The 25,772-nt window shown below is 40.6% G+C and overlaps 1 protein-coding gene across 6 annotated transcripts in view; it reads right to left on the bottom strand.

Moving 5' to 3' along the window:
* Positions 1–13,570: 13,570 nt before the first annotated feature.
* MARF1 (meiosis regulator and mRNA stability factor 1) overlaps positions 13,571–25,772 on the bottom strand; it is a 41,127-nt gene continuing 28,925 nt past the window's right edge. For 4 of the 6 annotated variants that reach the window (XM_075179762.1, XM_075179765.1, XM_075179768.1 and 1 more), the window contains 7 exons: positions 20,484–20,686; positions 19,174–19,401; positions 18,596–18,826; positions 18,307–18,519; positions 16,899–16,959; positions 16,549–16,704; positions 13,571–16,107 (listed from right to left, as the gene is read on the bottom strand). In XM_075179762.1, coding sequence (XP_075035863.1) covers positions 15,887–16,107; positions 16,549–16,704; positions 16,899–16,959; positions 18,307–18,519; positions 18,596–18,826; positions 19,174–19,401; positions 20,484–20,686 — 1,313 coding nt within the window. In that variant the 3' untranslated portion in view covers positions 13,571–15,886. The remainder of the gene's footprint in view (positions 16,108–16,548; positions 16,705–16,898; positions 16,960–18,306; positions 18,520–18,595; positions 18,827–19,173; positions 19,402–20,483; positions 20,687–25,772) is intronic. The other 2 variants (XM_075179766.1, XM_075179767.1) reach the window with 2 other exon arrangements.

The following is a 25,772-nucleotide window of genomic DNA, read 5'->3' as shown; positions in this document are numbered from 1 at the left end:
AACTATCCAGGAAGATGTGGCCCTAGCGCTTTACAAGGTTGAGAGGAAGTTCTGCTGGCTCTTTACACGGATTGAAATCCTGAGAAAGTGAGTGAGAAAAGTTCCCAACCTGTTGCCACCAGCCAAGGCGCAATGGATTTTTTTTGCAGAGAAGCGTGAAGAATGTGATGTGGCTACCCAAAATGTCTATATGTTTGCCTGACCAGCTGCCCTGTCACACAATTTCATACAACTGTTTGCCCGAGAGTATTGGGGAGGGTGGGGGGGGACACCTCACACCCTGTCTTCCACAGAGTCTTGAAAGCATGTTACCACTCTTTCAAGGGTCCTCAACCTAAACGACACAGAATTTAAATCAGTTAGCGGACTTCCTTGGGCATGACATGAAGATGCACCAGCAGTATTACCACCTCCCAGATGATACCCTTCAACTTGCCAAAGTCAGCAAACTTTTAATGGCTCTTGAGAATGGCAAACAGGCTGAATTCAAAGGCAATAATTTGGATGAATTGGACTGTAAGTTGGAAATCTTGTGTCTGAGGTATATTTTTGACTTTTACCTTGTTATTTACATACCTGTTACTTTTCAGAACTGGTCCAGCTACAGCGTGACAGCCCAGATGATGAGCAATCCCCTTTGACAGATGGACAAATGGTCAAATATTAAGTCAACACTTCCACATCAGATGAGAGGCGGTGTAGGGACCCAGCAACATGGGACCAGCGCTCAGCCAAGGCTTCCACAGATTGGTGTAGCAAACAGTTTCCTTATGCAAAAGTACTTTGTCTTCTTTGTATTTCACAGATTTATAATAGACCACTCTGCTTCCTTTCAGGTTGTAAAGAAGTGCAGAAAAAAAACCTGGGACAAATATGTGATCCCATATTGATTGGAATTGGTCGGGGGTGAAATTCTACAAAAAGAACCATATAACAGCTTTAAATAGAGATCAAACCTGTTGAAATGATAGGCAGGACTGTAACCTCCATGGCTAGGTGACGGTGTATGCGAGTGCGTGGATGTCCTCAGACGGAAAAAATACATGATACTTTCCCCACCATGCAGTTCATATCAGTTGTTTGAGCAAAGTCATACTGTAAATCTCAAGTGGTAACTCTGGTGACAAACAGCTCCTTCAAATACCCATATGATTGATCTTTTGACAGGGCATTAGGAAAGGGATGTGTTTATGCGCCATGTTACGAACATGGGTCCTCACAATGCAATAAAAACAAGTGTGTGTTAGGGAATTTAGACTGTAAGCTCCAATGGCGCAGGGGCCAAAGCGAATGACAAATATTCTCTGTACAGTGCCGTAGAATAATGGTGAGTATGATCCAAAAGAGCAACCTGCAAGATGAGCTTGTGGTCCCAAATAGGGCTGAGGATCTAGAAAGGACTCACAAACACCTTGCAAGATCAACCTTTAGGATTAGATACCTACTTGCTTTGAAAATAGGACAGAAGTACAATGCACCTTATGTTAAATTCAATGCCATTCCTTTCTCCAATGGAGTAAAAGCTGCACAGATGAGATTCAAATGCTCTGGGTCACATCTCCGCTCCCTACAAATTTCCATGCTTAAAATGAGTAGATATGCACTCTGCACAGACACATATATAAGTTCTATTCAAAAGTAACTTTCTCAAAACCATATCCCCAGGCCAAGATGGGGAAGAGTACTTATTAAAAAAATAAGTACTGTACTGTTCATAAGTACTGTTCATAAGGGAAGGTGCATAGCCAGGACTAACATATTTGTGTAATGTGCCCCATCCATTTCCAGACTAATCTTTGATTCAACTCAAGGAAACAGGATTCTGATGGGGTGGCTCAGAAACCCCAAATGAACCACAAGAGTATATCTCTCAGATTCTGGGCCTATAAAAGGTAGCTTCTCGTCGAGGCACAATGCTGAGGTTGAGGCACAGTTCGCTGCCCCCCATCACAAGAGTTTTGAAAATATGAAAAGTTTAGCAACTGGTGGCTGATATTCTGCCTTCCTATTTAATTCCCAGCCCAGAATGCAGAGTGCCTTAAAAAAATGTAAAAATACAGCCTGGAATGATCTGCATCCTCCAATAGCATTATTCACATAGACTTGGCCATCAGCAGGGAGGCCCCACCCAATGGTATAGATATGCCACCCTTGTGACATTTGATTTAAATAAGACGACCACTGTCTCTTGTAATGAGATCCACCAGCTCAGTATTTTGCTTTATTAAGAAAAAAACAAACAAAAAACCCCAGGAATTTAGCTTATTAGGAAGACCAACCCTGTGGAAATAAACCATCCCAAGAGACTGGTCATTGTTCTTCAGGTCAACATCACAAAACTGACAGTAGCTCTCTTGCTATATATGATCAGGGGGATATCCATCCTTAAAGCCAGGGGAGGTGTGTTGATGGGAAAAATATATCTATCCATCTTCCTAGTAGTATACAGCACTCATTTTGATTTTGTTTCCAGATTCCCTTTTGGGAGTGGTTTAACATCATGAACCACAAATTCCAGTGTAAGTGAATTATTAACGGACAAATTAATTAAATAAATTTTGTTAATTTTCGAGAGACTCCATGGTAGCTATAATGGTGCAGCATCCCTTACCAGGCTAGGTAGAAACAGGTAACCCAAAAGAACACCCTGGTTGGTATTTAAGATAGCTTCTCCTCTTACCTTGTATCTTTGAGCAACTTACCCATGTTTACTTCTGAAAAATACAAAACATACCATACTAGCATGGATAGGAAATTGGGTCATCATGGAGTCTCTCGAAGAAAATGAACTATGAATAATTTGTTCTTTTCTCCTTTAGACTTCATTGCAGCCATAACTATGGGATGTATCAAAACTATAGAATAGGTAGGGCCACACAATGAACAAACTCAATTGATATGCTGTAATATAGATATATTTGGAAGCTGAACGTAAAACATATCTTTCAAACTGAACATCCAAGGTAGATAGGATGTCCGGACGATAATGACCAGTGAAAATATGAATAGGTGAATATCAACCCTGAGTCTTGCTTGCCCAAGATGTTACAAATAGTTGAATATGGAGGATCTCTGAAACATTGCGTCCGTTATACTCTTGCAGGCCTGTTAGGTACTTCTCTGATCCAATTCCAGATGGTTTGTTTAGAGGGTGCATATCCTCTTCTGAACCCAGCTGTAAGCATGAGAAACTTATGTCATCATCACCATTTATTTATATAGCGCCACTGATTCCGCCGCGCTGTACAGAGAACTCATTCACATCAGTCCCTGCCCCATTGGCGCTTACAGTCTAAATTCCCTATCATACACACAGACAGAGAGAGAGACTGGGGTCAATTTTTTTGTTAGCAGCCAATTAACCTACTTGTATATTTTTTGGAGTGTGGGAGGAAACCGGAGCACCCAGAGGAAACCCACGCAAACACGGGTAGAACATACAAAATCCACACAGATGCCACACAGGCCATGGTCAGGAATTGAACTCATGACCCCAGCGCCGTGAGGCAGAAATGCTAACCACTGTGCTGTCCTCCTGAATGTTTCTGTCCTAGTCATATATATGGAGATCTCTCTTACTAGATCCAGTGGTCTCTCTTTCACATTTATCCTTTAGCTGTGGGGAAAAAAAAAAATAAAAAAAAAATGTCACTAATATTTTCTGATTAATGTAGAAACTATGCTAGGTAGGAAGTCTGGATTGGCTCTAAGTATTATTGCATCCAAGTGAATAGCAAGAACAAGCTCATTGCACTATACTACTGCAGCTCACCCACTCTTCAGCCAAATAGAATTGCAATCAAGAAAGCAAGTCTCCTTGAGATTGATTACAAATGAAAAAAAAATGTCACACATTAGTGCATTTAGAACTAAAAGTAAGATCCCATGTGGCTAAAGCTGGGTACAAACTACACTGTTTTTGTCCAATAATCGGCTCAAACAGTCGACATACGACCACTCGTTTAAAAGTCGGGTCAGTGTGTGCAGTGACACGGTGGTCGAAAGTCTGCCCAAATGGACGATTGTCGCCTCATTTGGTTGGTCGTACCGTTTAATATTTTCGTTCCAATCTCGTTTCCGTTGTGTAGTGTGTACAAACTTCCGACCGATCCACGACAATCCTCCGATACTTCCTCGACCTGGGGGGCGTGCGTATGTTAATTTTTTTAGGTCTGTCCCAGTGCCACGTGGTGCAGAATCCGCACATCACTGTGTTTTGTATCGATGTATATTGCACCTGTCTGGCTGCAGACCATTACACTTGTATAAAGCACATGTATTATTACCCTTTGTGTCTATGTCGGCAATGTATTCATATTTACTCTTTACACACTTATACTTTTATAACCTAATAAAGTTATATTAACCTTTATTAACTTATAATTGTGAAGTACCCAGAATAATCCACACAGTGTTCAAGCAACATTTTTATTGCATGAAAAAGGTACAAAAATTTTAACAGACACAGCTGTCAGAAAGATCCGCATGAGAAGTGAGCGTGCCCATACCAATCAGAGAGCTGAATACTGCAGAGTATTATTTTTAGTATTTAGTATTTTTAAAGGTGCTACTGGTTCATGGCAGAACAGGTCTTGATGTCGCTTGGGTTCCTATGCCCTTTGATTTCTTTATCTACGAAACAAGGAAATAAAAAATGTTTACCATTTAACTTCTATATCTGTAATTTATATTCTACGACAAATACTCTCATTTTCTCACCTTGCACACTGCTCAAGATCAGTTTATATTTTGGTCCCGGTGGCGAAATCGCAACAATAGCGGGCTTAACCTCCGAGCATTCTGGAAAACAGGCACCGTTTTGGTTATTATAACGGTTTTTCATTTTCAATTAGAATGAAATAAAGTCCTTCTAACAGGTACACTACATGTGCTACTGACCTTTTTTTAATGTTGTTGTCGTCCTGGTCCAGTACTTTGACCATCATCTCCACCTCTCTTGGGCTCATTGAATTTGCTCTTCTCGAGTATCTCCATCCCACACCTTAACTTTTCCAACATTTTTTGGCCCTTCCAGCACCATCTCTGACTCTATCTCCGTCTCCATAGCTGCAACCCCCACTGACATCTTCTCACTCGCCACCTTCTGTCGCTCCTCGGCGCCAAACAGGTTCCTCTGTCATTTTATACACTCAGACATAGGCGTTTGTTTCTGCTATGGACCAATCAGCGATGATGCACGCCGAGAATGGAGCATTCCATTACATACGAAGGGATTTTATTATTAGGGAATATTCATTGCATTCCACTTTAGCAGTTTAATGTTTTTCTAAATTTAATGTATATTACTAAACTTCTATTTTATAGGAATGAATGAAGAGACAGTGTAGTCTTCTCTTTTTAGGCAGCTTTGGGAGTTAACTATAGCGAAAGCTCTGCCCCTTTATGCTAATGTCTTTGGTATCTTGTACATTTCCCGCAAATGTCGCTGCAGTGTGTACGAAATTTAAATCATTGCTCACGACAACATGGCTGTAAAAAGTCGTTAAAGGGACGTCCGCTCTTCCTTTTATCATCCTAAACAAGGCTAGTCGGTATGCAGTCCATGGACCGAGCGATCGGAACATCGATCGCATGTAAAATCGCTCGGCATAAAAAGTTGGTAGAAATTTCTGTAGTGTGGAGGAGGGAATGGAGGTACTGTATGCAGTATCGTGACTTAAGGCAGAAGCAGGGAACTGCTGCCTGGATGTAGGAACAGAGGAAGAGGCTGGGGGAATAACATCATCTGCCCCCTCTGCAGAGCCTGCAGCTTCCTCCCCCCCAGCGACAAGACCAAACAGGTCTCCCGCAGGGAGGGGATCGGCGGGGAGACAGGCATCATTGGCGGCAGTGGGTGAAATAACGGACACTCCTGGAGCGCCCGTTTCTAAGATGGCCGCCAGACTTACATTGTGCAACTGCGCATGCGCTGCCGAACGCACGCGCGACTGCATGTGCGCGCGATGGCACGCATGTGCGGTCACCTTCTTTGCCGCCGCGGCGGAACCCCCCGGCCGCACTACACTACTAGCCGAGGGGGGGGGGGGGGTGGAAGAAACCCCCAGCTGCGAGTCCCTGAGCTGGGATCGCCGCTTGGGGAGAGAAGCGGGCGGGAGAGAAGCCTCAGCGAGGCGGTGGGGGGGACACGCAGCCTCTTAGCCCGCAGCATGACTAAGGGAAAAGAGGAAAACAGGGGAGGAAAACCCGATGAAAAAAGGGGAAAGAAAGAGGGAGGGGGGAAAAACAGAAAAACTAATAAGGAAAAGAGGGGGGGGGGGGGAAGGCAGGAGGGAGATGAAGAGAAAACGGAAGGAAAACACAGAAAAACGCTGAAAGGGAAGTACAAAATAACAGAAACACAATACAGTAAAAGAACACAGTAAAAATAGCCTAACACAGTATAAAACAGTGAAAAACTCACTGACCCCTGTGTTTTGGTTCTGGTTTTGGATCTGGATTACTGCCTTGTTTTGGTTTTGCCAAACTGCCCTTGCGTGTTTTGGTTTTGTTTTGCAATTTGGTTAAAAATCAATGTTTTTTGGGCATTAAATAACCTAATTTAGTGCTCCACCTGTTTCTTGGATAAGTAATGTAATTGTAAAGCTATATAATTCTGAAAAAAAACAGTTTAATTCCTGGTAGGCCATCATTAATTCTGCACACAAACCAGATTGACTTCCTCTCCATCTATGCATATTGGCAATGCAGCCATCGTCTTTGGATGTATATTACACCCTACACTTATAGTTAAATATCTAAAGAAATGGACAAAGGCAGTTTGGTTTCTGTCTCTCTAGGCCCTCCTCCACTTGTAGAAAATACTAAAAATTCAGCCGTTGTAGACTGTACAATATAAATTGAAATTGACAAAGGCAGTTTGGTTTCTGTCTCTCTAGGCCCCCCCCCACTTGTAGAAAATACAAAAAAATTCAGCAGTTATAGACTGTACAATATTAATTGAAATAGATAAAGCCAGTTTGGTTTCGGTCTCTCTAGGGCCCCCTCCACTTGTAGAAAATACAAAAAAATTCAGCCGTTATAGACTGTACAATATTAATAGAAATGGACAAAGCCAGTTTGGTTTCTGTCTCTATAGGCCCCCCTCCACTTGTAGAAAATACTAAAAAATTCAGCCGTTATAGACTGTACAATATTAATTGAAATGGACAAAGCCAGTTTGGGATCAGTCTGTGTATGACACGCTACCCTTAATGAGAAATTGCCAAAACAGCAGCCTTTCAAAATGGTACGTGATATAGAAATGCCCCAAGTCCCTTTCCTCTTTGGGGGTGGATTGCACCCTACACTTAAATAGAAAGTTTTAAAAAGATGTTATCGTCATCATCTTCAGCTTCATCCTCACCCTTATCAGTGTGTACATCATCATCACAGACTATCAATTCATCGCCGCTTGAATCCGCCATTAGAGAACAGTCAGTGCTTGGATGTCTTTGATGGTGAAGGCCTTCCTCGTGGAAGATGTAGTTCATTTTTATAAACATCATTTTCTCCACATTTTTTGGAAGTAACCTTCTACGGCGATTACTGAATAAGTTCCCGGCTGTACTGAATACTCGTTCAGAGTACAATTTATTACGAACCCACCCTTACGCACCAGGATAATCCTACACACATGCAAAAAAATATACTATGATCAACCATCAATCTTTTATTTCATACATTTATTCAGCATTTGAGGGTAGGTGCACCCACACAAAATTGCAGAATCTGAGAGAAAAACTAAAAAACACCTTATGTGTTGAGGGGCACTCAGAGGATAATGGAATTATAATAAAACATATTCAAATTTTATTAGTATCTATTAAAAATAGTAACGCTTGATGAGTGGTTAGACGAAGTGAAATCTTAAAAACAAGTGTATGACATAATTAACCAACAAATATATGACTGTTAAAACCGATAGTGAAACTATCGGATCGAGCTGTTTCTACCCCAATAATGTATGGATTCTATATTGGATGCTGAGTCACCTGGAGAATAATAAAAAGTTCTCCACAGGTAATATATACCAACTAAGACTCTATGCTAGGTCTAAAATTTATATGGCCAGATATATGAATGCTTCTCCTTAAACAATCAGTTAAACCATGGAGTTCCTTATATTCAAAGGACACCAAAATCAAGACTCCAATTATTGCTATAAAGCAAGGATAATATTTCCCAGCTGTATATGAGGATTCTCTTCCTTGTATACAGCGCCGCTGCTGCTGTATAGGACAGCGCTGCCGAAACGGAGCTGCTGCGCATGCGCGGGCTCAGCAGCTCTCTCTCTTGGGGTTGTTTTGGGTTTTTTTTCGGGTCCCCCTGACAATCCTGCGTGCGCCCCTTGTTATATAGTGTTGAGGTAGAGGAGAAACAGCGCGTGTAACGCAAACGCGCATTTCACTCTACTAAGTTGCCTTGACAAAGCTTAGTAGAGTGAAACGCTATAATAAATAAATATACAGCCACTATGAATAAAGTGTTTTCTAACCATAATTTACCTCCTGCTGTTTGGCGGCGCGTTCCGAGAGCTTGGACTCAGCTGCTTTGCTCCAGAGAGCAGGGCCATCTTAACAACATTATGGGCCCCCAGGCAAAGCAGTGCACCGGGGCCCCTAGATCTATAGATGTATACAGATACAGATATAGATATACATCTATAGAGATAGCGATAGATGTACTTGCTCAGTGACCCTTGAAGGTTTTTTTTTTGCAGGTTTTTTTCTTTTGCAGGATTATTTATTCTCATTAAGAGCCGTGCCTATGGGGCCCCCTTGCCTGTGGGGCCCCCGGGCAGCTGCCCATCGTGCCCAATGGAAAAGATGGCCCTGCCAGAGAGTGCTTTAATCGTGACGGTCAAAATTAAAGATACCCAGATAAGCCTGTTATATGACTATCCATGTAAGTGCAAATCTGCATTGTTTGTGAAATAAATGTATGGTTATACAGCGTTACACTATGTGAGCTCTTTTCCTTCTATAAATCTGGATACCACTGAGTATATATGAAGTATCAGCTCCAGACTCCATAAGTGCTGTGTGAAGCATCCGCTATATATATATATATATATATATATATATATATATATATATATATATATATATATATATATATATATATATATATATATATATATCCATCCAAGGGGTGAAAAGCTTCAACTTGATCTGTGGAGGCATCGTTTATAATAGAATAAAAAAGAAAGAAAAGCAATACTACTTCCAATGAAGGCAACACTAAAGACGCAAATATTTAGTCCAGTACTGGGAAATTATTCCATATCATTGAGGGGATTGTTGAAGATGGATAATACATAAACATAACTCATGAAACCAAAATTTTTTATTGATATGCATTAAAAATGAATTTAATAATTAAAAAGCGAAATATTAAAATGTTGGAGTCTGGGACAGGTAAATGAGATGGGAGTACACATGAGAGTGTAGTGGTGGTAGAATCACCTATATTTATGTATCTCCCTATCCACGATAATCACAGTGAGAATTCCTAATTAACCATCAAACATGATCAAAAACTGCACAGGTCATCTAAATGAATAAATATATTGTGTTAATAACACAAATATCTAATGATGTATATAATTAATACAGATGAAGTTCCTGAATGTAAGTTCTGTTTCTAAGTCCTTAAATGATGGTAAATATCTGTTCAATATTGTAAAGATCAACAGAGTATTCGTGATACCAGTTTATTTCTGAAATCAGCTTATTTGTAGACACACAATGTTACTGGCATTGTCTGACACCACAAATCCCCATGAGAGTCTAAGTGGGGTAAGCCACTGGGAGATAATTTCCCTCAGTTTCTCTAATATGTTGTCAGCGTTGTGCCTCCTATTAAAGCCTGTAATACACAATGTTGCCTGCCTTAGCACGAGCAGCCATTTTGTAGATGCTGCTACTGATGCAGCTGTTGCTGCGGAAGGGGATGCATCTACCCAGTGGGCTGTCACAGTCATATAGTCCTTCGTTTGCCCAGAACCACTTGTCCACATGTCCGTGGTTAAGTGGACAGTGGGTACAACCGCATTTTTTAGAGCACTGAGGACACTTGATCGTACTTCTCTGTACATTTTTAGTATCGCCTGCCAAGTGAAGTGGAATCTCGACGGGATTTGGTACCGGGGACACAATACCTCCATCAACCCTCTAAATCCCACTCCACTGATGGCGGACACCGGGCGCACGTCTAACACCAACATTGCAGTTACAGCCGCAGTTATACGCTTTGCAATAGGGTGACTACTATCGTATTTTGTGGTCATGGCAAACGACTGTTGGACGGTCAATTGTTTTGTGAAAGACTTACCCAGCTTTGGAAAGGCCTGATCGATGCCCTTCACTGCCTGGAAGAGTCTGATAACCACATCTTGTGAGGCCAACTTGTTTAAAAACAAAACAAAACACCACATGCTCAATGCAGACACTGGTACCATAACAGTACATGCCGAAAAGCGTTTGCCAAGAACATTCTGAAGGAAGCCCACAATCTGACGAATGGTAGTTGCTAAACATCTCAAAAATTGCTCTCTCCTGAAAATTACAAAAAAAGAAGAAATAATCAAAATAAAATATGAATTACCTGTTCTGAGCAATCGTCACACCAAAGCTAGACTGGTCACCATTACCAACCATGTGACTATACATATCAGCATAAAGAAAGCGAGTGACCTGCTTTTGTACTCAATATTTTGGGTATATTATCTGTGGTGGAGTAGGCTTAATCCCTCTGTCTATGGTGGAATTCCACCCCCTACTGGTGTAATGGGTGTGGATCCCAACCATAGTTATTAGGTCTTCAGATTTGATCTTATTTCTTTGGGTACCCAAGGGCTGTTTTCAGATAGCAGGCATATTTTGTCTCATATGGTCTCCCTGGATTACAATTTCTCACATCTCGAAAATTACTGATGAGCCATGAAAGAATAGTTGGGCTTCCAAAGGATTACTGTGTAATAGTATCCAATTTGTCTTCCACAATGCAGGGATCTTTTAAAACAGGAGATGGGCCGGACTATTTTTTTTTTTTTTTTTTTAACTGAACCTCTACCATCGGAGGATGCAAGGAGATGGTTCTATGGCCACTGCAGCCAAGGTCATTGTCCGTGCTGAAAAAGCAATAGTATACAAAAGATTCTTCACACAAAACTATGCCTTTCTCTAGAATTTCAATGCTTTAACATATATTGTCTGCTAGAATTCTTTCATACATCTGCATTATGTGTCTTCAAAGAAGCTTATTCGTTTTCCAAAGCCAATATAAAAATCTTCTAACATACAAGGCCATCAACAAGAGTGCTCATACATACATCTCCTCACTTGTGTAAAACTATCTCCCAACTGGACACCTCCATTTTGCACAAGATCGGCATCTCTCTTCCACTCATCACATCCTCCCATTCCCGCTTACAGGACTTTTTTGGGCTGCACCTACTTTGTGGAATGCCTCCCTGGCACAATAAGACTTTCCTCTAGTCTTCAAACATTCTCTGAAAACCCACTTCAGATAAGCTTATGATATATTCCTCAACCAGAATCTTAATGTCACTAGGTTACCCTATTACCACCCTCTACACAGCTAACACAAGACAACAACCCTCTGACCAACATTGCTGTGTGACTGATCACACTGCCCACTAAATACTTTTCACCTTTGCATTCTAGCTTGTCCAACGTGCAATATGATGTAGCCCGTGCCCTTGTGTTTCAAACTCCCATAGAGGTAAGAGGGCCCAGCTCGCAAGCTTACAGTCTGTCTATTGTTTTATTAATGTTTGTTCCCAACTGTAAAGCGTTACGGAAGTTGCTGGCGCTATATAAATGTTGATTACGATAGGACACCTAGTCACTAATGAGGAGGCCATTATCAATGCTTGGATTTTCACACAAGAACTATGCTATACTGTATATTTACAATGCTTGCAACATGTATCTGGTGTAGTGATGGGATGAAACACATACACGCAGATGTCAAGTAGTTCCACAGAATATGAAGTTACTTAAACCAACTCTCCATCTTTAATATAAAAACTAAAATCTCTATAACCTACTAGCCCCAGTTGCATCCATTTTTTAAACTGTGCTGAGAGTCCTCATCTCATACATTACAAACTCTTCAATTAGAGACATTTATGCCTAATCTTCATTAACCAGCTCCTTAACTACATGATTAGCAGGAAGCAAAAAAAATAAATTCTAAATTTAAAAAATAAATAAATCTGAGACTATAGAACCTGACCCAGATTTGAAAACGTGCGTAAGCAAAATTCCCACTTAGCCCAAATTAAGCACCAATCATGGCCTGCAATCCTTGAATGGTAAACACATACTTCCTTATATTGCGCGTGCGTATGTATGTATGTATACACACACACATACATACATACATACATACATACAAACACACACAAAGCTTCTTTACAGGCTTATGCATCCAGTTGCTCATCTTTTAAACAAGTTCTTTGTTAGAATGTCATGTGGTCAATACTCTACTTACATTTTGAATACTCCTACATATAATATGAACCAGTAACTCAGGCTCCATACATGTACAGTTGACTCAGTCAGGACCCATGAGCAAAATGTATCCTAGCTGCAGCTCTGTGCTACCTGCACATAGCCTGGCCCTCCAACTTCTGATATGGTGCGTGATCAACTGCCCTAGTAAAAAGTGCAAGTGTCAAAACCAAAAGTACTGCGCATGCGCGCGCGCACACACACACACACACACACACACACACACACACAACCTGCCTGAAAAATAAGGTACATTGTGATGAGCCAAGACACCTAGCTGCTTCAAAGTGAATTTAATCTTTTCCAGTCAAATTCTGCAAAATAATGTGATCAACTTGTTCAAGCAGAGGGTGACCTGTCCCCTTTAAGTTAGGGCAACTGGTGCCCCAATCCCTCTGTTTGAACACAGTGCAGTCATAATATTGCTGGCAATTTAAATGTGATTTTCCTCTATTCTATGGCAGCTTTTAGGAGACAAAAATAATGGTCTTCTCCCACACTGTCTACTAGTGGATATTCAGAGACCTCAAGGTTTATCCCTCCTTTGTATTGAATACTTTAATTGAAAAATAAAAATGGAAGTGCTGAGAAGAGGGTCAAAACATAAAAAAATAGGGGTAAACCGTAAAAGAAAAGAAAAAAAAAAAAAAAAAAAAGTGCCTAATTTCCTTAATTAGAACACGATATCTATCCATCAACCTGACCAACCTGCTGAGAAGGTACTTGGGAGTTAAAGCCTGCAGAAGTCTATAGGAGAGGAAGTTTAGCCCTGGGCTGGCACAAGGTAAAGGGAAAATATTTAGTGTACTTCACATTGTGAGCTTTTGCTTTAAACAGTCATTATGACATGGACTGTATGCATTTTACATTATTTATTTTACTTCATATATAAGGATCTAATATTGCCACATAGAAAAGGATACCAACTCAACCACAACAGGAAACCAAATGTTGTTGCTCTATTACAAAAGAAGTGGTATAATAAAGCATGTGGAAGATGGGTTGAGAAAAACAAAAGTAAGACATCAACATGCTTGCAAATAGTTTATTGACACACAAGAACTTGGTCCCAAGACACAAAATTAAGTATTGAGACTCAAAATTAAACAGAAAAAAAAAACAAAAAAAAACAGTGCATAATTTTAAGCCCTGGCGGATTCAAAAGCCTCCACAAGGTGGTAAACATTTATTTTAGTTACAAATTAAACATTTATTTTCCAGACAAAGTTTTAATTCAGCCTCATAATGAATTTAATGCAAGTTAAAAAAAAAATTAAATATGAAAAGACGTTCTGTCTATTTTCTAGTATGCATGTTACCATCCATACCAAAGTACATTTAATTGTAATTTATGTTTTGCTCTCAAACTAAGTGGTTACCAGTAAAGTATTCTTATATATGGAGGGGGAGGGAGGGGGGAAAAAAAATAATGTAAAATCCATAGCAGTTTTCATCAAATACAATAACTTATATGCTGCAAAGAGCTTTTCATTACTTTGTAGAACTACACTATTTCAACAAAGTATTTCAGGTGACTTGTAGTTCCATGCTATGAAAAGAAAGTACCACAGGTAATTCACACTACACGTTTCAACATGGTCTTGTGTCCACTTACAAAAAAACAAAATCCATGCATAAAGTTACACTGGGTGTTTACACACACTGAACTCTATTTAAAAGCAGTCTAAAACAAAACTATTCTGGACTTCACGTTTTGAACCCACCACCATGTTAAACTGGGAAAATGCTTTTGCTAAGGACTCAAGCTTAGAAGTGCAGAAGAAAAACAAACACATACAATTCTTATGTCTACACAGTAGCTACAACTTTCAGTTGGAAGTGGCCACAATTAAAAGATCCTTGTGCAAAATCCAGAAGGTAAAATAACTTAATAGCCATTATGTAAAAGCATTTTTATTTAGATGGCTACGGATTCACAGTTTTCCTTCACTTTCAAGTATATTGCAAAGAACCCAACACAACAAGTGTAGAACCTTTTGTAATAGGTTCTACAAGGAACCATCACTCGCCTGGCAGATACAACCCATTGTAAAGGCCAGGTTAGCCTAGAAGGAGTCGGAGGCCTTCTGACACTACATAGTCAAACAAGTCCACTGGCTTTACTGAAAGTGTGGCCTTTTTTCCCAAAAGCCATCCAGCAAGTCTTCTAAACTGACAAAGGTTTACAAAACCCAAGACACAAATTAGAATAAAAACAATTATAGACAATTAAAAAGACAAGATATGCCATCCCAACAAACATTACTGTCCCCTCATCTACCAAGTCTTAAAAAATACAAAGCCAAATCAAGGTTATTGATGAAAAACCTTGTCATTTCCACTTGTAGATGAACCTTCCTTTTCAGTGGAAATGGCAACATCTACAGAAGCTGACTGTACTACATCTACTAAAGCTCCTTCATCCATGATTTATGCATTTGATGCATATTAAAGGTATAATGAAATCAGAAACCTTTCCTTGTGTAAAACTGCATATCCTCGACAAGACAGTTAAATTTGTTGATTTCTCAGTCTCTAAATGCAAAACTCAAAAACACATTTCTTTTCGAACCGATCTGCGGGTTACACAACCTAAGGCAAGCTGCTTCATGAGGCTGGACACAACAGTTCAGTGCAAAAGTAAATTGTACTAAACTCTTCATATCTTAAAACTAAGTGGGCAGAAAAACCCACACAAATCTTCCTAGTTATGTTTACAGTCATTACAAGTCACCTGAAACAGCCCATGGGAACAACACAAAAAAAAATTATCCTCATACAATCTTGCACAAGAAAACCCCAAATTTACCAAAGTACATGACAACCCTTTATGCTCAAATAGTGGAGTGCCATAAAGAGAAGCAAGGGACAGGGAGGGGGTGTTAATGAAATAAAAATAAAAAAAAAGGGGGGGGGGGGGATGGGAGTGATTTGGTGGTGGACTGGCTTCTCCAATTACAGAACTGGAGCCACTTTAAGAGGCGAGGGTTTAAAACTATCAGATGCCGAGCAGATAGATTGATATCGCCTGAAAGGATAGCTGTAATCAATCTATTATTAACTATACACAAGTCACAATAACATTTTGGATTACATCAATGATGAGGCTTTCAGGAAATAAAATAGAGTTTTTTTTCCCCACCACAGAACATTTGCTGAAACCTGTATAGGGAGGTCTCCGGATTATAGCCGAATATTCAAAAATAAAAGCTTTTGAAGCAGCCTAATAAATAAGGTAAAGGACCAATAGTACCAAGGTCCTGAAGGGCACACAGCCTGGTAAAGATTTGCAGTTGATCTTTTGCTTAAACCCATGTGCGCCCTACTGTAAACGTTCAGAAAACAAGTTACAGTTTAGTTACAGGTGCAAATGAAAAGTTTGCGGCCAGTCTAACTCTGTTTCGGCTCTGTTTCTTTACTGGGCTTTCCAACAATTCCTTTGAAAGCCTGGATTCTGGTGGGTCATGGTCAGGAACGGAGGAGGGCTCAGCTGTCTTGTCTACACAGTTAGATATATTTTCACCATGGCAGTTAAGTGGAGTTTTGTTCCGATATTCATTCATCAAACCTGTGTGAGGAAGTCACATAACTAAGACAAAGCACATCATTTAAATTCAAACTGCATAGATACAGACCAGTTGCATGTGGGTGTAAGTAGGATGGGCCAGATCACACCATATGACAAGCACCTGCATGCATCAACTAATCACAACTAAAAGCAAGCCCGATTGGGATTTGAGCGAGTGCCTTATATGACTACTGTGACAAGTGTTATGGAAGCATGTAAACTTAATGCTGAGAATTAATCAGTGTGTTATCCATTTTTGACTCAAGACATTATGAAAATCTGGCAAGTTAACAGTATTTGTACGAAGGAATATATACACACACATACATACATACATACATACATACATATACATATATACACATATACACACACACACTTAGAACCTAAAACCCCACCCAAGAATAGAATGAACAACAAAGCACATAATTGTTGTCTCACCCGAGAGATGTTCCTCAAACTGAATGAGGTCTCCAGACGCTTGGGTGACTGGATCAGGGTGTAACTGAGGAGATGGAAGGCAGGAAGGAACTGGGCCACATAAGAGATCAACAGGTGAAGTGAGGCACAGGAGTTCTTTGTCAGTCTGGTGACAAACTTAATTATTAAACAAAAAAAATAAAGTATTAATAGAACAAAAAAAAAAAAAAGGGGTAAAATATAGCTATGGTAGGTATCAATGAGTATTTAAAAAATAAATAAATAAAAATATACCCCCACAAAATCTAGAATGCGGTTCTTGGAGCAGCATGACAGGAGTGACAGGGATGTGGCTTTTTAAGTCTACTTACTCTTCATGTCATTCTTCAGTACAACAATTCTCTTATGGCCATGTCCTTTGATCCAAACCACCTACACAGAAATATCATGAGAAAATATGATTAAAGATGATCTGTGATCCTGATTCCATACGATGTTCTAGTTCAATGGCTGCATAGGGTGGTCAGGATTTTATTAATTTGTTGATGTGTTAAAGACAATACATCTACTGCAGTCAACCTACAACGCCAGGATGCTCCCTTTATTTTTGTAAAAAATTGCAAGACACATGAAAACATGAGTAATTCCCATAAGGGTGAAAGGCACCCTAAGTGCTAGATATGTGCCCCCAATTACTCCTGCACAGTCACAACTTTTAAAATCTTTATTGGAGACATTGCAAATGGTATTGAATGGAAAATATGCCTTTTTGCAGATGACACAAAGATATGCAACAGAGTAGATACACCAGGAGGGGTAAAACAAGTGATGATCTAGGTAGACTACAGGATTGGTCAAGAGCATGGCACCTACAGTTTAATGCCAAATCATGCACTTGGGTCTCAAAAATCCAAGGGCTATAGCATTAATGGCGCTATAATGAAAACTACTGAGGAAAGGGATCTTGGAGTCATTATTTCAGGTGACAAAGGCAGGTAAAGCAATGTAACAAAGCAATGAGGAAGGAAAGTCAAATTCTTGGTTGCATAGGGAGAGGAATCGGTAGCAGGAAAAAGAAAAAAAAAGAAGTAATAATGCCACTGTATAGGTCATTGGTACGGCCTCATCTGGAATACTGTGTGCAGATCTGGAAGCCATATCTCCAGAAGGATATAAATACATCAGGGACTGTACAAGGTAAGGCAACTAAAATGGTGCATGGAGCAGCACAAAGGGAAAAAAAAACAAAACAAAAAGCCACTTACCCGGAAAAACTAAGATCTTAATATGTATAGTTTGGAGTAGTGAAGGGAATGGGAGGACATGATAGGAAGTTTCAAATATATTAAGGGATTTAATAAGGTACAGGAGGGAAATATTCTTCAAAAGGAACATAGGGACATGTACTGAAGCTGGAGGGAAGTAGGGTCAGAGGAAATTTGAGGGAAAAGTACTTCACAGAAAGGGAAGGGGATAAGTGGAATAGTCTCCAATCCAGAGGTGGTAGAGGCGAATACAGTAGAGCAATTTAATCTTTAAGGATATCCTTATGTCTATCCCAAGTATGTTTAAAGGACCAAATAGGGTTTGAAGTTACCATATTGTAATAAAAATGGGCAGTCTAGATGGGCCAAGTGGTTCTTATCTGCCGTCAAAAGGCTTCCATTACCCAAACTTCTAGTGTAGCCCTGGCCAACCTATGGCTATCCATAGGTTGTGACACTAGAAGCCCCGGAATGCTCTGCCAGCCAATAGCTGGCAAGGTATCACAGCAATTACCTGTGGAATAGCTCCCAATATCTCCTCCAGGCTGTTATAGCCATAATGCTTGGGTTGCAGCACTTCCCCTACGTATTTGCTGTATGCAGTTGGGAATTCATGTAGGAAGATCTGCTGGTAGTGGTAAGTATGCAGCAATGACCGTACATTTTTTGCAAACATGTACAGGGATGTCAGCTGGATGCAGTCCTCATTCACATCATTTGTAAGCACCTGAAAGAGAACCAGATTTAAATATAGCACTAGGGAAGAAAAGGGCTGTTAAACCAAAGCAAGAACAACTATTTACCTCAACCAAGTAAGGCAGGCTTTTTAATAGTTCCGTCAAGGACACAAACCCATATTCACATGGATTAAGAGGAACACCATGGACACTTTCATATATCTGGCGCAGTTGGTTAACAGTAAGCAAAGACGACTCATCCCATGACATGAGCAAAATCAGGAGCTGTGCTGTTAATGAGCGCAGTGACTTTCTGTTTATGAGCTGAATCTGCTTGCCAGAGGCGGTGTCTGTAATCTGAAGAAAGAAGATTCAGAAACAGCCTCTGCTCATTTTTACTGAGTCATTGCAGATTAAATCAGAAGTGGCAGCTTTCTGAAGCATAAACTAGTAACAGAGATTAAGGTCTACGAAATACAAATAAAGAACACATTTAGCACCACAAGGTTTAAACAAGGTTTATCTGTGACTATTTCCACACCATGTGACAAGGCAAGCTACCAGTTCCCAGTCAGATGCAAAGTTTGATGACTTAATTGTGATAGTGCAGTTATCCCAGCCTTCACAATGTGAGAATTAAATAAACCAGTGTAAAAACTGAGTTATAAAGAACACCATTAATTATTCATTAAGGATTCAGTTACCTTAACAACATGGCATAATTTCTGCATCAATGCTGGTACAGTGCTGATATCATAGTCGTGGAGCCTCAGACTGTAGCCAAATGTCTTGCTATATTCAGTAAGCAAGCTGGGCATCATTAGGGAGGCATCGTTCTGAGAGCGCAGAAGTTTAACAAGCTGGGAAGCTAAAGCTTTAATACGCTCCATTTCTGTCAGGGTCAAAATCTTTTCCTCACCACACTCTAAGACCTATAAAAGTGAGTAATGCAGAGACTTAAAACCCTGCACTCTATGGGGAGGGTTGGATTTGTACACCATGCACCTAGCAACATGATATGCAGGCAATGTTATGTGCACTTAATGTCAACTTTGACAAATACTTCCTATGTATACCCTAACAGCTGACCCATCACCCTCACAGTACGTGGTTTAGGAGAGGGGTGGGGGGGGGGGGGGGGAGGAGTGGAGGGGACCCCACCCACACACCATACACGGACCCAGGTCCAAAACAGCGGTAGTCATCTTGCCAACGAGCACAACTGCGATGACAGAAGTAGACACTACAATGCAGATAGCTGTTATGGTAAAATAAAAAGCATAGAGTTCTGTGTTTATAATACAGACCCCTATGCTTTTTATTTTACCTTGTGTATTAACAGTTCTTCCTTATACTGGAGCCAAATAGTCCCATATCCCCTTTAAGACCAGCAAATGCACGGTCGGAAACTTAAGGGAGGAGGATTAAACTTCCGGCATGCACGCCTGTCGCAGACCTTTACTTTCACTTTCTCTGTAAATCTACATTTACTAAATGTCGCTATAACAGCTATCGGCATTGTAGAATTTAATTCCCTGTTGTCGCAATTATGCTGGTTGCCAGGGCAGGATCTACACGTAACAATAGGAGGCTGTGCCAGAGAACTTTCATTGCACAATATATACTCCTGCAGACTCCAAATACGAGCAGATTAGACCAGACACAAATTGCACTTCTTACAGGCCCAAGGCAAACCTTGTTAAAATGATTGATCAGGCCACACAAAATTATCTGACATGTGTCCAGGCAGTTTTACTGACATAATTGCGCCCCACAAAGCATAAGATCTGGCAGTTCAGCCCAAAAGCCAAAACATATCGATCAGTCTGGTATGGCCACTATGCCTGTGTTTCGGAAAATTAAGAAACCAGCATTTGTTTTGTAACAAGTGACTAGCACTAAGAACAGTAGAGCACCCAAATAAAGTTAATCCACATTGAAATTGCCATAAGTTTGGATAAAAAGCACGTATAAGTACAATAGACAAGCATGCCAAGCCACATTAGTGACTTACTTGCAAGACATCTGGTATGGCTTCAAAGAGGTCAAGCAGTTTGGTGAACCCATAGTATGTCAGTTTACACTGGCGACCAAAGTGGTGGTGATAGGACGGAATAAACTTATTAAAAGGCATTCTGAAATTGGGCTGGTGACGTAACAAGTCAACCACTTCCTTTGAGAACTGCTTTGTCCGTTCAATCTCTTCAGGGGTACGTTCTAAATGGGGGAAGAAAAAAAAGAAAGAAGATAAGCATCATTATCTAGTGCTACCCCATTTAGGCAAGTAGTGCACAGGTTAGTTTAAAGAAGTGAAGAGTGATCATAAATGAACAGAGGTTAATTGTAAGGGCCTTAAAAAGGAGATGGGTTTAAAAATGTAAAAGCAATCTAATTTTTTTCTTTTTTAGTCTCTATTTTCAACAACATGTATTCCAATTTGTGCATAGAAGGAACAATGTTTTTTTTGTTTTATTAACATAGTTTCAAAACATACAGATATAGTTACATTGAAAGTTTAGCATTCTCAAAAAGGCAGATTCCACGGCAGTGGACCCGGGAAGATAAGTTTTGTCTGTAATGCTTCATTTCCACACAATAGAGAAACATGTCGTTGGGGTTTTTCTATTCTTTTTTTGTTCCCTATGGAAAAAAGGAGATAGGGAAAGATGGATGAGGGGAGAGGGAAATAAAAAGAAAAGTTGAAAGGGAAAAGTAGAAGGTGTTCAGTGTGATGCCAGGAGAAGACGCGTCCTGCACATCAATCTCCCGAAAGCACTAAGAAGCCTAAAAAGATATACGGGGCCTCCTCCCCATAGAAAAGGAGGGTGTAACAAGGGCCCTTTAGGGTGTACTTCTCCACGGGGCCTTTTAGATGCATAAACAGGGAAGTAAAAAAAAAAAAAAAAAAAAAAGCTCACAAGCTGTAGACTAGCGGAGTGCCTTACTGGGTAGCGGGCACTAAGAAATGGTAGGAGTACCAGGGATCCCATACTTTGTGAAAGTGTGCAATTTTGTCGTGGAGGAGACAGGCAATATATTCCATTGAGGCCACGTACCAGACCCAAGAGATTATGCTTTGGAAGCTCAGAGAGCAGGTGGGACTTCCAGTCTTCAGGTGTTTGCACACACGTCGTGGCACAAACATGTTGTACCAGCCTATCACAGTGTTTAGTAAGGGATGTGACTGGAGAGCACAATAGCATAACCAACGGGTCCGGGACACCTCAACATCCAATATTCTGGCGATAAATGCAGAAACCTGGGACCACCAAGTGTGGTAGAAAGACCCCACACCCCACCAAGACCTGCAGCACAGATCTGACGTAACTGGATAAATTGTGTGCAGTCTAGTAGACACAATATACCACCTTGTGTATACTTTATAGGTGTTCTCTCTAATCAACGTGTTAATGGAAATCTTGGGGATCCTATGTCTGAGCTTGGACCATCCCTCCTGATCTAGATATTCTTGAGTATCAAGTTCCCATGTGGCCTCCAATGGTTCAGTGGGATTGGTTTCAGGATTCAGAAAGGCATGCTAAATGAGAGATACCAATCATGAGGCTCCAATTTGATATATACAACGCCTCTCAAAAGGTGTGGGCTTATGCATGTTAATCATTTTACAATGAGCTTGTATAAAGCCTCTTATCTGAATGTAAGCAAAGTACAAGGATGAAGGAAGGCCTGTCCTCTCTCTCAAATCCAGGAAGATCTATGGAGCAAATTCCCCCACTATGTGAATGAACTGAGTGATGCCAACTTTCTGCCACGGTGATGAGTATGATGTGGAGTTTCCTACCGGAAAATCTGGGTGGTGCCATTGCAGCGTGAGAGGGTAAGAGAATGAAGTGAGCTTCCATCTTTTATGAAGCTTGTCCCAAATATCAAGTTTTAATTGTATAGTAGGGTGAGAATAGACTATGGCCGGTCTTTGACTCCGGGGGATCCAGGGGAGAAATTTCAGAGGGTGATTTGGTGCGAGTGCGTTCTCTAGGTCGACCCATCTCAGTCCCTGAGGCAGACTGCCAGAAGATAAAAATGAGCTTGCTTTCAGCTGTCAACCTCAGCCACATTAAGGCCTCCCTCTACAATTAACTTTTCATTTGATGAGGTTATGAACACTCTTGAATCCTTTAGGCAAACCTATAAATTACTCACCAAAAGGGGATAGCATCAAAGGATTTCTAAAACTCTCTAATAAAAGACTACAGAGGGAGAAAATGTTTAAAGGGTAACTCCCTTTTAAAAACCAAGTTGGTCAGCTTTCAACATACCAGCAAATATAATGCATATACCAGAAATAAGCAAAATACGCCAATAATTTATTGCAGCCCTTACCGATTGGTTAACCCTTCAGCAGAGTAGAGAGTCCAAAGAAACAAAACAAAAATAGATACGCAGAAGGTATATAATGTCAATCCTCCTTAGGAATATGGGGGGTGGGGGGGGGGGGAATTTAGGCTGTCATACTTCACTTATTTCTTCTTCCTACTACACAGCAGCCCTTTCTGCTGGGGTGTACCCAAGCAACACATTGGGGTGAACAAGATAGGCATAATTGGGGCAGATCAAGGCACTGCATTTAGAAGTATTTATTCTCCAGTTGTATGTGGAAAGTTGACAGTAAAAGTAGAAAGTCCAGGTTTGTCTTCATTGCCTTGACACTAAATATGTTACACTAAATAGGCAAGATGAGTATGGCTGGAAATGTAAGCAGCGTTTGCAGGTCTCCCAGATCTTAGTAAAAAAATCCAGGGTTGGAGAAAGTTTGATAAGGGACGAACTAGACTGTTTAGGTAGTACCCAAATACAAGAAATGGATGACAGCATTCGATAATTAGACTCAATGTCTACCCACAATAAGGAGGACAGAGATGCAAGAGGCTACAATTTGTCTCAGGTGGTCAGTCCAATAAATCTTTATATCTGGGAAGCCTCTTCCTCCATATTTAAAAGGTTTCTTTAGGAGGGTCAATTTGATCCTGGGAGACATACTTGTCCAGACAAACTTTGCTAAGCATTTCAGAACAGAAACAAGCTCTGATAACAGAACACTGATGTGGAGAGTCTGAAAGTAACAGAGAAGCTTGGGGAGGATCTTCATCTTTACAACCATGATCCTGTTCAGCCATAAAATTATGATGCTGCCAGGAGAACAGCTCCAATTTAATTTTAGCTAAGAGACCTGGTATTTTCTATTTTTGCCATCAAAAAGTAAAATTGTGAGGCAATGTTTTGGGGTTCTGGGTTAGAGATGTTGAGCAGTATAACCTCCAATTTGTGATATTATGGTTCTCTCAGGCCACAATCAATGAAACAGAATTTTGCCCAGACAAACTCTGGGCTGTTGGAGGGCTCATTGTCGAATAGAGATAACTGCCTCTCAAGATCCCCGATCTGCATTCCTACGGCTAGGCCAGGTTCTAATGGTAGCACAGAGGGGGCTCTACAATTAAAGCAAAAGTGAGAGGAAAGGAGACAGCACTGTCGTGTGCCATTTATAATGCAGATGAGGTCAGAAGGAGAGCAATTGAATATAACTCTTACACAGGGATGGGTAAAAAAGAAAAAAAAAGTGCAACATGGAGGTACAGGATATTCTATTAAAAAGCCTTCTCTGCATCTAAAATAGAAGACAGTTGGGGTCTTCCGGGTGTTAAACAAATGAAGTCAATGGCCTCCATTTAGGACATCCCTTGAGTAGCCGGCCTGGGACAAAAAGACAACTTGGTGATAATGAACCAAAAAATAGCATATAATCTTACACCGTATTAAGAAGAAGTGATAAGGGGAAGCAGCTAGAGCAGTTTTATCATAGCAGTAGATATATTTGCCCTCTTTGTGAATTACTGTGATTCTAGCATCCAGGGACTACTCATTTAGGATGGAATTGGAATGTTGCGATGGGGAAATCAAATATCTTAGTAGGTGTATTGTAAAGTAATCAGCCAATGGGCCTTTAGTGATTTCTCACTTCACAATCTGCTCATCTTCTATTGTAAATGCAGTCCTGAGCTGCCTCACTAATCGAGGAGAGTTTGGGGACATTAGCCACAGCAAGGAATTCATCCATCAGCTGTGTCTACTTCCATCTAGCTGGACAGAGGGTTCAAACAGGCTATAGAGATTCAAATAATTGGTTTGGAACTCAGAGTGAATCCGTTGGAGGTCATATTGCAAAACACCACACAAGTCACTGACAGCTAAGTTTCAGGCTGCTACTTTAGACGTGATTGAGCAGATCTTCTGGCGGATATTTAATATAACTTAGGGTTTAGATTTATGCTGCAATTCTAACTGCTCTGTCTTAGCCAATCTAGACCTTCTAGAACTGAATGCTAGGGCAATTATATGGCTTCCAAAGACTGCTTTATGGTCATCCCAAAGGGTCATTGGGGAGATATCTGGAGTATCTTCTGTATCAAAATATTCATAGGAGGGATTTCAATTAAGCAACAGTATCTGTATTATGAAGTAGAGACTTGTTGATCCTCCATGTGGATTTGGAGAGTTGCAATGTTAAGGATGAGAGGGACCACTGAGATAGGGGGGTAGGGACATTGTCTGACCAGGTTATGGAATTCATTCTGGAAGAGGCAAGTTTTATAGTGAGATTATTGTGGAACAGGACCATGCTGATCCTAGAATATATATTGTCAACTGAGGAATAGAAGGTGTAGTTTCTGGTAAAAGGGTCAGCAATTCCAGCCTGTACAAGTTTCAAAGAAGGGGGGGGAAAAAAAAATAAAAAAAAAAAGCCTGTAGAGCTTTTCAATTCTAGGTATCTCTCCAATTGGGCAGGTTAGATCAGTTTAAACTAGAAGGGTAGCATTAAAATCAACTCAATTTTCCTAGTATAACCTGAGTTAACAAGGAACATTGTTTTTTTATTTTGGGCTAGGTTTGTTGCATGAATTACCACCATTTATATAACGCCACCAGGTCACCGCTTTAAGAACCTGCTTTGATGACTATTCACCTGCTGTAATTCCTGTGACCTACACAGATTACACCACTCTAATCACTTATCTGGCTGTTCTGAGGCTTGGAACCCCAGTGTCTAGTACAAACACTGCCAGCTACTCTGCAGCTCTGGCTATTGCGAGAGGCCAGGGAGAACCATCCACAGCATCCCTGAATTGAAGATCATGGTCAAGGTCATGGGTACCAGCAGAGGTGCCCGCCAAAGGGGTGGACTAGCAGCAAGAGTTACCTAGGAGGAAGCAGTTCCAGGGGCCGGTTAAGAAACCTGGTGGTGGCAGCAGAGCCCCGTATAGTACTAAGAGGGGGCACAATTGGT

This window comes from Mixophyes fleayi, chromosome 7 (assembly GCF_038048845.1).
Source record: "Mixophyes fleayi isolate aMixFle1 chromosome 7, aMixFle1.hap1, whole genome shotgun sequence".
NCBI lineage: Eukaryota > Metazoa > Chordata > Amphibia > Anura > Limnodynastidae > Mixophyes > Mixophyes fleayi.
This window is presented reverse-complemented; position numbering and strand designations above follow the sequence as displayed.